At 38.9% G+C, this 15,732-nt stretch overlaps 1 protein-coding gene and 1 non-coding gene across 3 annotated transcripts; both read left to right on the forward strand.

The window, feature by feature from the left end:
- Positions 1–5,869: 5,869 nt before the first annotated feature.
- Positions 5,870–13,302, forward strand: GGCT (gamma-glutamylcyclotransferase). 2 transcript variants are annotated; one of them, XM_057733663.1, is made up of 5 exons: positions 5,870–5,952; positions 6,087–6,251; positions 10,166–10,311; positions 11,274–11,409; positions 12,677–13,302. In XM_057733663.1, exons 2-5 carry the CDS (start codon positions 6,111–6,113, stop codon positions 12,818–12,820), a joined length of 567 nt encoding a protein of 188 aa, XP_057589646.1. In that variant the 5' UTR covers positions 5,870–5,952; positions 6,087–6,110; the 3' UTR covers positions 12,821–13,302. The 2 variants fall into 2 exon arrangements, with proteins under 2 accessions (XP_057589646.1, XP_057589647.1); XM_057733664.1 differs by lacking the exons at positions 5,870–5,952; positions 11,274–11,409 and having other exon boundaries at positions 5,965–6,251.
- LOC130852898 (U6 spliceosomal RNA) lies at positions 12,278–12,384 on the forward strand. The gene has a single exon (XR_009053598.1). It is a non-coding gene; the product is annotated as a U6 spliceosomal RNA (small nuclear RNA).
- Positions 13,303–15,732: the final 2,430 nt, after the last annotated feature.

Consider the following 15,732-nt stretch of genomic DNA (forward strand, 5'->3'; position numbering starts at 1 on the left):
AAAGCCCTCCCATCAACTATGCTAATCTTCTTCCAGACTTGCCTCCCGTTTCCTGATATAAATCCATTGCTCTACTGAAATTGAACTACTCACCACTTCCCAAACCACATCAGTGCTACCCTCATGTGATTTGCACTCCTAACCCATCTCCACAGAAAAGCGGGGTCTGGGAAGCCAGCCAGAAAGCTGTTGCAGTGATCCAGGTGTGTGATGATGACACCAGGGTGAGGATGGGGAGCTTGGGAATGCAAAGGAAGGCAGAAATGAAGCGAGTAGTAACAGATCCTACTGACTGATTGATTATAGGTTTCAAACGAGAGCAGAGATCAAAGGTAACTCATTTTAGGTTTTAGGCAGTGAATAGAATTCTTTCCCAATAACTGCTTATTCCCCATCCTTGTAGTTGTTGGAGGTTCATATTTATCTCATACTGCTGGTGTAACCTGGGACCACATATAATTAATAATAATTTCTCAAAGTTACTTAGTTTTCCTGGTTCTCTTCCATGTATGCATGTTACTAAACTTCTGTTTGATTTTCTCTTGTTTAAAAAAAACAATGATTTCTCTATACTTTAGGTCAGTAATATATATTTATTTATTTAAAATAATACAGGCAGAGCAAAATACTTTAGCTCCCAAAGGAGCTAGAAGTCTTCAAGATACACTCTAAAATATTGTGGAATTAAATATGCTGCTTTCCCCATAAACTATATGCACTTAATAAGAATTTTTATTTCATTACCAGAGTGGTTTGGAATACAAGGCGGATGAGATGACCTTGTGAAAACTGAAGTGAGAAACTGAACTGGATCTTTGTAAGGCTGGAGCCAGGCACAGGAAAGAGCTCAGGACTCAGACTTCTCTATCTCCCTTCTCCCCTTAGGCTGTGGTCTGCTTTCTTCTCTGTCACTCAGATCACCTTCCTCATCTTCTCATTCCTTCTGTTGTAAACGTGGCTGAGACCAGCTCAGAGTGTCCAAGCTACAGTCTCAGCACCTACAGAGTAACCTAATCCTTTCAGACTCAAGTTCAAATTCTCAGGGAAGAAAATTAGAATTAGCAGGAAAACCAGATCCCTGTGTTCCCAGATCAGTGCTTCCTTCTCCAGAAGGAAAATCTACTAAAAAGATAAATTACAATTGGAAAGTTGTTTGGTGGGCATGGAATCACACCTCCAATCCCTTAGCAGTCCAGTCTTCTCTGCCATAAAAAAGCACCTGAATCAGTCCTTTCTGCCTTCACTCCCACACCCTAGTCCAAAGCCACCATCTGCTCTTGTCAAAATTTCTGGAATATCTTCTTGTCTCTTAACTATCATTTTTATCCCTTTGGAATTGATTCTCCACTCAGCATCCAGAATTATCCTGTCAAAAAGTAAGTCCCATCATATGCCTGCCTAAAACAACCCAATAGTTTTTGATTTCTTAGAATAAAGTCCAGATTCCTTACCATGGTCTTCAAGGTACTACACGAGCTGGCCTTTGCCTACCTCTTGACCTCATCTCCTACCACTCCTCCTCATTCTTTCCACTCTAACCAATTGACCAACTTGATGTTCCTCAAATATGCTAAACCCATGCCTGAAGTCTTCTCATGTGGCTTTTATTTTACTAGTGGAAGAAAATGCATTGATCAATGAACAGAGGTATCTGGTTTATCTGTTACAGTTCTAATTGTATATCAACAAATTGGCTTTCTGATGTGTACCTCCATCTCTCATGAGTGTAGTTGTGTGAATATTCTCCCAGAGCCAAGATTAAATTTCTCAGCCCATGGAGCTAAGAGACAGATTCATGACACCCAGTCCCTATCTGTCCCACTGAAGTTCTACTGCCCCAAATGAGCTTTCCTAAGCAGCCAGCTGCCCTTCCTCAGCAGACACACTGCCTTCTCACCATATACCTCTTCAAACTTGCCACGATGTGCAAAATCGTGTCTTGTGATTTACTGTAATTTGCTTGGTGAAGTGTATTTCCAGAGAACTAATTCTCACAAAGATTTCTGCCAAGAACTGGACTGAAGCTCTTACTAAAATTGCAAGCACAAGAAAAGAAAAAGGAAAGGGACAGAGCTGACATTTCTGTCTTCTGGTACAAGCTCTTCATCACCTACCTAATGATATAAAAATGAGGATCTAATAAGATTTGACAAGGTGAGCTAGAAAATGGAAATTTGCAGGAGAACTATTTGAAATATGGGTTTTTATCCACCTTATTTATAATTAACTTTGCCCCACATGTATGTTTTGCATTGATATGACAGTTAAAATGGTTATTTTTTAAATTTCTATTTTGTGGATATTATATCATAGACATAATTTTATATATATTATATATATATAGTATATATGCTCAAAAATTTTAATGATACAATCAAACTTTAAGTTCACTAGATTAAAAGATGGCATTTGGAAGAAATCTGACCTCATTATTTTTAGCATCAAGTAATTGAATGCTAGTACTATTATTTCATAATGTCCTTGTATATGTGCTAGAAATGGTACTTGAAAGTGAGCTTTAAAAAAAGTGAGTTATTAATAACCAGTTATATCTAGATCACGAGGGCTTTACAATCTGAGAAATTTGGGAAGCAACACCCAGTAATGACTCTAGAATCAGACCGCCTAATCTCTCCTTCAGTCACTGCTAACTACAGCCTGGGGCAAGTTAGTTAACCTACTGCACCTCAGTTTCCTCAACTGTAAAATGAGGGTATATTAGTAATATATGGATAGGCCCATTTTGAGGATTAAATGAACTAATATATAAACTCTTACATATTATTACTAATAAACTCTTACATATATTCTTTCATTTAATCCTAAAAATGAATTTAATAAGCTGACATTTATTAAGCACTCAATGAATGTTAACTAATATTAACCATGCTTTGGTTAAATTTGTTTTTTTCCTAAGCATGCTTTGCTTTTTTAAAAAAGTTTAATTTTTTTTCAATTTTTATTTTTAAACTTAAAAATTTTTTATTGAAGTATAGTTGATTTACAAGGCTGTGTTAGTTTCAGGTGTACAGCGATGTGATTCAGTTATATATACACATATATTTATTTTTTTTCAGATTCTTTCCCCTTATAGGTTATTACAAAATATTGAGTATAGTTCTCTGTGCTATACAGTGGCTCCTTGTTGGTTATTTATTTTGGTTAAATTTGAAAAAAAATAACCCCTTGCTACCTCCTGCCTCTTGTTGGCCAACAGGGGTCAGTACATGGCAACCTACATGGGGAAGATAAAATGCTTCATTGGGATAAGGAAAGATTTTCAGTGTCTGAGGAAACATCAACGTTTAACTTCAGAAATTTTTCACAAAATGGTATTGAGAAAAGTCAGTCACCATAAAATTAAGCAGTTAGTGAGAAGTATAGAAAGAGAAAAGAAGTCAAATATCTTAAAAAAATAGTTAATTAAATAAGAAATGCATTTTAAATGTTTAAAAGCAGTTTGAAATGCAGAAGTACGTTTTAAATGGTAGTGCTCTGAAGCAGAGACCTTGGGAATTCATGATGCAATACAGCGTTGTCTTGCCAAGAAAAGCAACTTGCTTACCGAAATAACCTAATATGCATGTCAAATTCTGTCTTAATGTTTGTGGGGCAGGAGAGGGTATGAACCTTCCTATTTGCAGATTATATAACAACAGAGTTATTATTGAATGCTTACTATGTCAAGTGCCTTATACATATCACCATTTTTCTTTTTTGACTTTTATCATGAAAATATTCAAATATATAGAAAAGAATAATAAAATAAACATCCATATACACAGTTTAACATTTAACACTTTCCATATTTAAATTTTTCTGAATTATGTAAAAATACAGATAGCAAATATTTTACCCCTAAATACACCGATAAGTATATCTAAACAGACATTTTTCTACATAAGCACAACGCCATTATCATACCTAATAAAAAACCAGCTGTCTAATATCATCTAATGCTCTAGTCTGTATTCAAATTCTCCAATTATCCACAAAATATCTTTTATATCTGGTTTATTCAATTATATTCCATTAAAAAGCTTAAAAAAATATCTGGTTTATTAAACCAGAACCAAGGACAAGCCATTGTATTTGGTTATTATGGTTCTTAGGTTTCTTTTAATCTAAAACAGCCCTCCCTCAGTACTGCTTTTTTTGGTTTTTCTTTTCTTTCTTTTTTTTTTTTTTTAAGGCACTGAGTTAATTTAAGAGACTGAGCTATTTGTTCTGCAGGATGCCTCACCACTTGTTCTGGATTTTTCTGATTGTTTATTTCTATCCATGTAGTTCCTGCTTGATGATACTGAAGTTAAAGATTTTTGGAAACAATATTTCACAAATGATGCTGGTGCTTCATATTGTGATGTCAGGTTGGTTCAATTTTAGCGATGATAAGATCGATCTAGGTTAAGGTGGGAAGGGGCCAGATTTCTCCATTGTCATTATGGACTTCCCCCAGTGACTGGTGAATAATCCCTGGCTCTATGTGAATATCCTGTTCCCTATCGCACTTTCACCAATTGGTTTCATTGATGATCCTGGCATGAATCAATTATTTCATTAGGGACTGCAAAATGGTGAATTCCTAATTCTATCATTCATTTTACATTATTTAGCTGACATACTTTTGTAAAGAATACTGTTTCCTCACCACCTGGGGCCATTTGGTTACCCTGAAATACAGCTGCAACTAGAAAAGCAGAATAAATGTTTATTTTCTTAAATTACCAGTTTTCAGAGTAGAATTGGTGTAATAGTCACTACCAGTAGTGTGGCAAAAGAAGTTTTTTTTAAGTTGTTGTTTTTTTAGATTTGGTTTACTCTTTTGGGGAAATGAAATTTGTTTGACATTTTAAATCAGTTGTGGTTACTATTTTTTGATGCTCAAATTGTTCTAACTTTGGCCAGTGGGCATTTCTTCAACCTGGTTTCCGTGTCCTTTTCAAAGGACCTCGTTTTTTAATACCTCCTGACTTTCTGTCATAAGATGTTCTAAGTGCTCCTATTATTTCTCAGCTCTTGACCTGGCATCATCCATTTTTCCATGGAGCGCTGGTACCTTTTAGTGGAAAAGTGGTATTTAGAGATCAAAATCGGAGTGCAAAGGATAGTCATTGCTTCTAGGCCCTGAGTTCATATTACTATTTTCATTTCAAAGTTAACAAAATAGAGTTTTTGTCATTGTTATACTTCCATATATTTACACTGGAGCTTTTGCACCTAATAACATTAATAAAATTACTTTTAATATTTACACCAACCCTAGGGGATAGGGGACCATACCTTATGTTATATAACTTATTATCATAACATGTTATACTCTCTATTTTAAAGGAGGAACCGTAGAGGGGTGCCCGAGGTTCCTCTTCCAAGTAAACAGCAGCGTAGGGATTTGAATGCTGCACGCTACTTCCATCAGGGAAGGGAGCCTCTGACACTCAGAGGAGTTTTTCCAGGAAGCCAAGGGTCCTTAGAAAAGGTATCAGGGAGATGGTCAGGGCTGGGGGTGCGGGTACCAGCGCCTGGGGTGAACAGACTTGTCCCGACTCCTCCAAGTCCAGATGGAAGCACGGGGGCGAGCTGCCAGGTGATGCACCGTCGGAGGCATAGCCAGCGACCAAAGACTCTCTAAAGAGCAAATACAGCCACGGAAACACGCAGGAGCCACCCAAAGCAGAGAAAACCTGCTCGGTACCCGAGAGCCACGCCCGCCAGACAGAGGACCTGACCCGCCCCCTCGTAAAGCCCTCCCACCCGCCAATCAGAGGGAGACTTGAACACGGGGGCAGGACAACAGAGGAGCCTGTCCAATGCGGAATCAGCCCCGGGTCGCCTCAGGGCAGAACATTACAAAGTCCAAGCAGCAAGAGAAGAGGAGGCGGTGGGCTGGCCAATCAGAGGGAGAGACTCACGGAGTCGGGTATTGACAGCCAATCAGAAGAGGACTCGCAGGTGACTCGCGGGGGTCCGGCTTCCCGCCTTTCCCCTAACCTCCAAGGTGGCGGCGCCGCGGTTCCTGGACTGGGATCATCGGCCACCGCGCCGTGGTCCTCGTCCTCTCCTCACACTCCTGCTACCGATCCCAGGTCCGTGCAGGCGTCCGGTGGGACATGGCGAGCTCGGGCACCGAGGACCTCCGGAGCCAGGAAGAGGAGAGTTTTCTCTACTTCGCCTATGGCAGCAATCTGCTGACGGAGCGGATCCACCTCCGAAACCCCTCGGCAGTGTTCTGCAGCGTGGCCTGCCTGCAGGTCAGTGCTCTGCGCCCGGCTCCCGCGACGGCCTCTGCCCCCTCTGCAGACGAGGGGGCCAGGGTTTCCAGAACTCGCCTTCTCGGGGTTTCTCGTCGACAGCGCTCGGCTGGGAATGCAGCTCTCTGCTCAAAGTACATCAGGGTTCCCTGCACGACCCAGGGCCGGTCCCTTTTGCCCTCAGCCCTATGCTGGACTCCTGCTGAGCTGTGCTGCTCTGGCACCTGTGCCTCCCACGCTGCCCTGAGCTCGCCCCCCTGACATTCCCAACAGCTGCTCGTTCGGCCCAGGTCCTGGCACCTCTCCCTTGGCCACTGACTTAGGGGCGTCATCACAGAATCCATTCGGTTGGTCCCTCTGAGAAGACTTTTCTGACCCAAGTCAGGGAATCAGGTGCTTTCTGTTCTGTTCTTACCTTTGCTCCAGGACTTGTCACCTGGTTTTGTAAAAATCAATTTACCCCCGATCTGAGAGGTCCTGAAAGCTGGAGCCGTGACTTATTCACAGTAAGGGCTGTGCTCAGTTAACTGGCTGAATGAACCTTCGCTTGCCTTGGTAAGAATCATGGCCCTTAGTACAGTCCATTTATTCATTTAGTCTGTATTCTTCCAGCATTTACCTGGAGATACAAAAATAATTGAGTAAAGCTGGCTGCTTTCTGGACCTCCCAGTTATAGACTCTCTCCTATAGGGAGAGACATGCAAACAAGTTATGTACAAAGCCTTTTGACATTGTTGAACCAGACAAACATGGTCTCTTGCTGTCGTTGTCAGGGTTCTTAGTTGCAAGCAACAGAAGTGGCTGATTTAAGCAGAAAAAGAATGTGTTGAAAGGCCGATGAAGAGCTCACAGAATGACCAGGAAGGTAGGACCACAAAGCTGACAAAAGAGGCAGGCATAAAAGAGAAGCTGTAGAACAGCCAGTGTCACAGACAGAACCAGACCAGGAGGCCTCTATTGCATCACCGCTGAACTTGGTAAACGTGGACGTTGCATTGTGCATCACCTGCTCTGGACCTGCCTGCTACTGTCACTGCACCTCGAAGTTCCTGAAAGCCAAATATGGTTGCCACCACCAGGGTGGAGTTTCAGCTGTCCTGGGTCACTAGCTTCTAATTCAAAGCCCTAGGTGGGTGTCCTGACTGGCTGTCTTGGCTTTGTGCCCATGCCCTGACTTCAAACAAAGCTGGGAGAACCAGCTTCTGGCATTTGAAACTTCAAAAATGGGAACTGGGCTCGCAGTACTGTCTACCCCCCAAACTCTTAAGGTAGGGAATTTCCCAAACGTGGGAAAGAAGTTCAGGTGGTTTACAGTTGGGATGTGGCAAAGAACTATCAAGCAAATGATTATCCAGTCACAGATATGGTCAGTCTTAAAAGGAAATGTTATACCTTGCTCTCAGTTTTGCTCTGAACCTAAAACTGCTCTAAAAAAAAATGAATTTGTTTTTTTTTAAAGGAGACATACAAGGTGCTATGGGAGTATATGACTTGGGGACCTGCCCTAACTGGGATGCTCAGTAAAGCTATTTCTGAAAATATGACTTTTAAACTGAAGCCTGAATGACTCGGGAGGGGAGAAGCAAACAGAAGGAACAGCAGGGACAAAAGGCTCAGGAAAGAAAAAAGCTGGATCTTCCAGCTAGTGTGGCTGGAATTTAGTGTTTGAGGAGGATGTATCATGAAGACTAGAGAGGTACGGAAGGGTCACGTGTTACAGGCCCCCAGAGGCCAAATATGACTTGGGTCCTGAGAACAGTGAGAAGACCTCTGCCAAATGTAAGCAAATAAAATGTCAGATTTACATCTTTGAAAGCTGATTCTGGTTGCTATGGAAGATGGATTGGAAGGGTGGGGGCAACAGTGGATGTAGGGAGCCCAGTTAAGAAGCTTTTGTAGCAGTCCATGCAAAAGATAATAGGACCTTGGAGTGGTAGCAGTGGAGGGTAAATGGGTTTGGGAGATATTTAGGAGCAAGCACTGTTAGGCCTTGGTGATTGATTGTGAAAGGAAGAGGAGATAATGGGATGACTAAAGTTTCTGATGCAACAGAGTGGATGACAGTGATGTTTGTAAAAAGAAGAGGAGAATTAGTTGGGGAGGGAAAAGCAAGCTCAGTTTGGACGTATAGCTGGCCCTTGAACAGTGCCGGGATCAGTGGTGCCGACCCTTCACCCAGCCAAAGATCAGAGAAGTGCCATCTCTGCCTTAAAAACAAAAAAATTGATAAATGACTCACCCAAGGGCAGGACACTGGAAAAGTTTGGATAGAATCAGGACTCAAACCCTAGTTCTTTTGATGTCACATAATCCCTAATCGAACATAAACTTTTCCCCAGTTAATTTGATGAAAATACAGACGCTATAATTATTGAAGAAAATTCACATGTAAGTAGACTCGTGCAGTTCAAATCTGTGTTATTCAAGGGTCAACTGTACCGAGTTTGAGATGCTTATTGTGTATTCAAGTGAGCAGAAAAATATTAGTGAACATTTATTAAGTTCTCACTATGTTCTGAGCACTTTTGAAGCTCAAGAAAGAGATCTGAGCTGAATTAAAAGACGATTGGAATATTGGATGGTATTTGAAGTCATTGGAGGGGATAGATTGTTTTGAGCAAATTGCTGAACAAAGAAAGGGCCTAAACTGTGTCCTTAGAAACTCTAACATTTAAAGACCAGGTAGTGGAGGAGGAGTTGGCAAAGGGAATTGAGGAGGTCAAGGAACAGCCTAAAACAAAGGAGGCAGATCAAGACAGGGTGGTTAACTATGTCAGAAGCAGCTGAGAAGTAGAGCAAGTTGAGGAATGAAAATTGTCTATTGGATTTAACAAAACAGCCAGTTCCTAGTGTGGTCGTAACTTTTATCAGATCTCCTGATGTCCTGCCAGGGATACCTGGTCCTAGAACATCCAAAACACCAATTGAAGGTACTGGTGACTCAAACCGACTTTTTTTTGTGAAATTGATAGGTTTTTAAGAAAATAAAGGTGACACAGATAAAATATAAACCTTAGATTTATTATCTAGTCCAACCTTTTTTTTTTTTTTTAATCATTATGGAAACTAAGTTCTGGAAAGATGGAGAGAAATCTTCCTAGACCAAACAGCCGAGTAAGGATTTTTAATCTTCCTGGCTCTGTCCTTTGATTGCCCATCTCTGTGAGGGAAGAAACTAAACTCGAAACCTTGACTCCATTACTTATTTGTTGTGAACCTTAAGGCAAATTGCTTAATCTTTTTAAGCCACCAGTTTTTCTTTCTGTTAAATGGGTATAAAAAGCTGTTGACAGGATTAAAAGAATTTCATATAAAGCTCATAGCACAGTGTTTAGAACCCAGTAATTTTCCACTAAGTGTTAGCTGCTCTTATGATTATTATAGATATGTTAATACAATTCACAAATATTAAATTTATAAGTATACAAATCACCCTCAAATGTCAGCCCCCTTAGGACAAAAAAGAAGCTAATAGGATACTCTTACATACGTAAAAGTAGAAAGAATGCTATAACCCTGATGTAGCCATCACCCAGCTTCAACAATTATGTACACTATGATTGTGTCTAAGTTAAAATCTATGTATATGTAAGTAGACTGGGAAGTAATTCGAAAAATAAAGGTAGCTGTGTTAAGGTATCAGGATCATGGGATATATTTTCCCCCTTAAACCTCTTGTTTATGGTAAGATACGTATACATATTCAGTATAAAGTTCATTTTTAAAGCAAAATATGAAAAAATATAGTCCTTGAGATCTGGGCCCTTGGTTGTTTATCTTTGTATTTTTTACAGAAGGAACTCAAAGTTTATGTTTTAATTGCATGGAGTCCAAGGTAAATCTTTTTTTATTTTGAGGAGGGAAATTTTGATTCGCGTGGGTATTGATCTTATCACTTTGGTTTCCTTTGTAGGATTTTAAGCTTGACTTTGGCAATCCCCAAGGCAAAACAAGTGAAACTTGGCATGGAGGTATAGCCACCATTTTTGAAAGTCCTGGCGATGAAGTATGGGGAGTAGTATGGAAAATGAACAAAAGCAATTTAAGTTCTCTGGATAAGTAGGTGGCTTTTAATTATAAATTAAATAATTTCTCATTTAGAAAGTGGATCATGTGCAAGGATGTGTATATATGTGTTGTTTTTTCAAGGCCATATTCTATGGACATATTCTTTACACTTTAGAGTTAACCTAAAAGGTATAATGTTCATTTACTAAAAAGAAAAGCCTAGAAGGGTCACATATTGATTGAGATTTGGGGAGACATTTGTAATTTCTTCTATAATTGATGGAAGTCCTTATTTTCATTCTATTTGTTTTTTAATAAAAATATCCTTGTAGTTTCATATTGTGAGAAGGCATGAAGATTTTTGTAATTGTTACATACTTTTATTGATTTCAAAAGCAGCTCAGTTTTTATTAGAGTCAGTTTTTTAAAAAAATAATTCTTTATTTTTGAATCAGTAAAATGTTGAATCAGTAAAAATGTAATAATAGTTTGTAAAAACTTCAAAAGGTATTAGAAATGCTTTGATGCTTTTTATAACTAGAACTCAAGAGTTGTGTGGCAGAGCATTTAATACAAAGAAAGTTAGCAGAAAAGAGTAGATTTGAGAAGAGCAGACAAGTATCTGACATGCTTAATACTTTACTTCACTTGCAAACAGGAATCAGCCGTCCTCTCTACTTTTCTCTGGGTGGATATTATCTTGCTGTCAAAACACATAGTCCAGTTTTTGTAGCCTAGAGAGCAGTGTTTCAGGGTTATAAAACTTGAAATAACTACATTGAAGCATGTTTTTAGATAGGCTAAATATAGAGATTTGTTAGAAGTATATCCAGTAATAGTAAGTCTCCAGCTTTCTTATTGAAATGTTACGCTTACTTTTGATGTGGTGGTATTTCTGCTCTATCCCCAAATACACAGGGAGCAAGCACATCCATAAATAATTAAAAATTTTGATCCAGTAAACTAACTTGGCTAAGTCAAGTATGATTAAAATTTGGCTGTTCTGGTTTCAGGCAAGAGGGGGTTAAAAGTGGAATGTATATCCCAATAGAAGTTAATGTTTCTACTCAAGAAGGAAAAGAAATAACCTGTCGAAGTTATCAGATGACAAATTATGAGCATGTTCCCCCATCACCCCAGTATAAAAAGGTATCCTTTTTAACTAACTGCTTACAAAGACTTTTGGTGATTCCTTGTTAATTTTCACTGACCTAAACTAAAGAATATCTTGTTTTTAAAGGGCTTTGTGTGTTTTAAATGCTACATGAACAATTCATTTTAATCAAAATGTTTTTTAATACAAAAATGATAGTTATTTACCAAATAACTAAATGTTCAGATTTATTTGTAATGATAGAAATATGTCCCTAAAACTTTGTTTATTAAAAAAAAAGCTTTTAGAAATGTATTTGAGTCATAATTCTAGACATAGTTTTTGCTTTTTTAAAAGTAGAAAATAACATGTATGAGTATATTTTTTGTAGAGTTATTCTATACCCATGCTTTTGTAATCATTTTTTTCTTTCTTCACAAAACAATATTTTATGAACACCAAGATTTATTTTTGTAGGGAAAAATATATTTCCTACTGCTGAAATGTTTTCCATTTCTAGACGGAGGGAAAAATAAATCACACTGCTTTTCAAAATCAGCGACACAACTCCCTCAAGCACAGGAAAAGAATTCAGGATAGAGAGCCCAACATCCCTTTTCAGAAACCCAAACTTAGGTACTTGTTGGCAGGGACACCTGGAGAGGGTGACGCCGTTCCTGGGCCTAATCTGGAATTTTCTAGAATGGAGCCTAGAGGAATTAAGTCGGGTGTGGATCTGGGAAATACCACTGAACACACTTGCTGTTTGTTCCCTCATATCTAATTCAGAGGTAGAGTAGACGCCAGGATTCAACTAAAACTGCTCCCTGTAAATCTGAAATTTTTTTGGAGAAGGTGTTTGTTTCTTTAAAGACCATGCAAATTCTATACTATAAGTTTTTCTCTTAATATAAAAATACTTTAGTGCTCGCTTCGGCAGCACATATACTAAAATTGGAATGATACAGAGAAGATTAGCATGGCCCCTGCGCAAGGATGACACGCAAATTCGTGAAGCGTTCCATATTTTTTGTACCCCCCCAAAAATAATAAATAAATAAATAAAATTAAAAAAAATACTTTAAATCATATTACTGAGTACAGTTGCTGTTCCATAAAGGTGGACCGTGTGGCTTTGGAAACTGCCTGCACTTTCATGCTTATTGTGAGAGGAATGACCATCCCTCCATTTTGTTCTAGAGTTGTTTATCCTAGAGTTATCTGAAAGCTAATATTTCATACTTTGATACTACAAATAAAGCTGTGGTATACTAAATTATGTTCCTAACTAAAGGGTTTTTTGTTTATCTTAACCATTTCTAGGTCATTTGCATGGGTGCAAAAGAGAATGGTTTGCCACTGGAGTATCAAAAGAAGTTAAATGCAATAGAACCAAATGACTACAAAGGAAAGGTCTCAGAAGAAATTGAAGACATTATCAAAAAGGGGGAAGCAAAAGCTCATTAGAACCTAATAGAATGTATCTACAGATATTTTCTCTATATGCTAATACATTTTTAACAGTTAGAACAGGGATCTGGGATATCTCCCTGTTTGATATGTTTTCAACAGTGTTCTGAAGGGATATCTCACTTGGGTGATTCCTTGTTTACAGGCTATAAAAAGACCGGGATAGGAGTTAGTCAATTGAAAAGGCGGCCATGTGGCCCTGGAATGCATGACAAGTAGATGTGAGTACTCCTTCTGTGAACCCTTAAAGTTATTTTATTGAGTTGATCTGAAGTGTATTTTTGCTCTGTGACAAAGAGTAGATTTGCAACTTAATGATGGTGCTGGTAAATCACTCTGCTCTGGGATTATTTTTTTAACCAGCTTAATAAGAGCAAGCAAACTGCAGAGACAACTGATTATAAAAAGTTTTTAATTTAAAAGATGGCATACTATTCTTAGAAGAATAAATGTATTTGTGGTTTAACCTGTATTCCCTACTAAAATACTACACTTCATTTTGTTAGAGAGACTCATGTCATCACACATACTGGGCCTGGTCTTGGCCATATCCAGTCTATACTAAAACATTATTGCACCAACTCTGGAGCCTGTTATATGTAGGATCGATTGTCAGTTCCACCACTTTCTAGCTGGGAAACTTTGGGTTATTTGACTGTGCCTCAGCTTCCTTGCCTGCAGACTGAGGACACCCCAAATATCTATGTCTTAGGATTGTTTTGAGGAGTATATGTATAAGCTTAGAACAGAGCCTGGCATATAATAAGTATTAGCAATCATTATTGTTCTTATTGAAGAATTAAGTTTGTACAGAGCCATCCTTGAAACAGAATGTTAAAGTAGAAGAGTCAAGATTATGAGGGAAAAGTGTTTCCCAGAAGCTAAAATTTGATTCTTGGCTTATGGTCACCTTCTTAAGTTTATTTATTGAACAAACGGAAGAAAGAAGAGTCATGAATAAAACAACACTGGTTATCAAAAAATCTCACATCCCTGTGGAATGCAACTCACCAGATCTTCAAAACAGGTTATTAGAATGAGAGAGAACAAGCCACAGGAGCATAAAACAAAAATTTGGTTTTTACTCTTGGGAAGAAGGACCAAAGGACTTTTCAGCTGCAATTCTGTAGTGAGGCTGAGCCATAGACTACAGGTTAGACCATGTTTTATTGCTGTTACACCTCCCTGTTTTCAAGTATACCCTCCAATATTCTAGTTTTTGCTAGTTTTTAACTCCTCCCAAAAAGACCTAGTTTGTCAGTGACCCAGAACCCAGTTATGGTAATATAGTAAGCAAGACTCAGTTTTGCTGTAGGTACTAAAAGTTGCATGTTATTCTAAAATTTGTCTCTCCTACTGAAAATGACAGTTTTCATTAAGGAATTTAAAACATTGGGATTTCCCTGGTAGTGCAGTGTCTAAGAATCTGCCTGCCAATGGCAGGGAACAAGGGTTCAATCTATGATCTAGGAAGATCCCACATGCCAAGGAGCAACTAAGCGCATGTGCCACAGCTACTGAGCCTGTGCTCTAGAGCCCGAGAGCCACAACTGTTGAGCCCAAGTGCCACAACTACTGAAGACCTTGCTCCTAGAGCCCCTGCTCTGCAACAGGAGAAGCCGCCGCAATAAGAAGCCTGTGCACCACTGCAAAGAGTAACCCCCGCTCACCGCAACCACAGAAAAAAGCCCCGTGCGCAGCAACAAAGACCCTACACAGCCAAAAAACAAACAAATAAATAAATAAATATTTTTAAAAAAGGAATTTAAAACATTAACAATAAAAGCTTCATGTCTGGCCTTTTAACAAACATCTGTTAATCATGACTGTTTTTCCAGTTGTTTTCAAGGTAGTACTAGCAAATGTCATGTAAGGAATTTCCATTTCTACCAATGATTTTGGCCCTCTGACCACAATACAACCAGCTCCTGGATACACTATAGCAAACATAGTTTTTGAAAAGCATTTCTGGGCTTGAAAGAAAGTAAGGAAAACCTTCAAGTTGAACTAATCCCTCTCCCACAAAAAGAAAAAAAAAAGTGAGCTGAAAGTCTAGACAGTAATGGTAAATAAATGGCCCTGATGTCCTTGCCAATAATAGCCCCATAATTAGATGACTAACCCTTGAGCATTCTTGCTGCAGGACAGGAAGCTGAACTGAGAATTCTGTATGAAACCGGGACCCTTGAAGAGAACTAAAACGGTCCCAAGTTAGTAAGCCTGGTGGCTCCCAGCAGAAACAGATGCAAATCCTCTCTGAAGAAAGCAATCCTAATTCAGGTTCTCAGGTCTTTCACTTAAAAATTTTAAAGATAATAATAAGGAAAATGATACACTACGAATAAGAAAAGAAAAAACAAATTTAGATTCCTAAGGTTTTAAGATATTGAAATGATCAAAAATAATATATTTGGAGACTTTGACTTCTGGGAAGATGGATTAGATGTATTCTTCCTTATTCCTTTAGTTAAGTACAACTAAAATCCCTGAACAAGATATAAAACAAGCAGAACAGCTAGGGACCTTAGGACCCAAGACATGACATGGTGCTGAATCCCCTGGATTTTCTTTTGTCTCTTGCATCTCAGACTTGTAGCTGAAGAAGCAAGCAACCTGAAAGCACCAATGAGCATAAGCAGAGATGAAAAACAAACAACAAGAAAAGCTGCTTACTAGCCAAAGGACTGGGAAATGGACAATCTAGCCAGATAAAACTTAGAGAATAAATGCTTTACCCCAGCCAAACACCACGGAGAAAAACTACGGAACCCCCACCTCCACCCAAGCCAGCAAAAGGTCAAGAAGGAAGCCTGGACTTCCACCCTTGCTAGGTTGTAACAAGGCATCCTCACCCTGTCACCCTGTCCCCTACCACTACTAGGGCAGTGTCAGAAAAGGCCAAGTAGGGA

This window comes from Hippopotamus amphibius, chromosome 4, assembly GCF_030028045.1.
Source record: "Hippopotamus amphibius kiboko isolate mHipAmp2 chromosome 4, mHipAmp2.hap2, whole genome shotgun sequence".
NCBI classification, from domain to species: Eukaryota; Metazoa; Chordata; class Mammalia; order Artiodactyla; family Hippopotamidae; genus Hippopotamus; species Hippopotamus amphibius.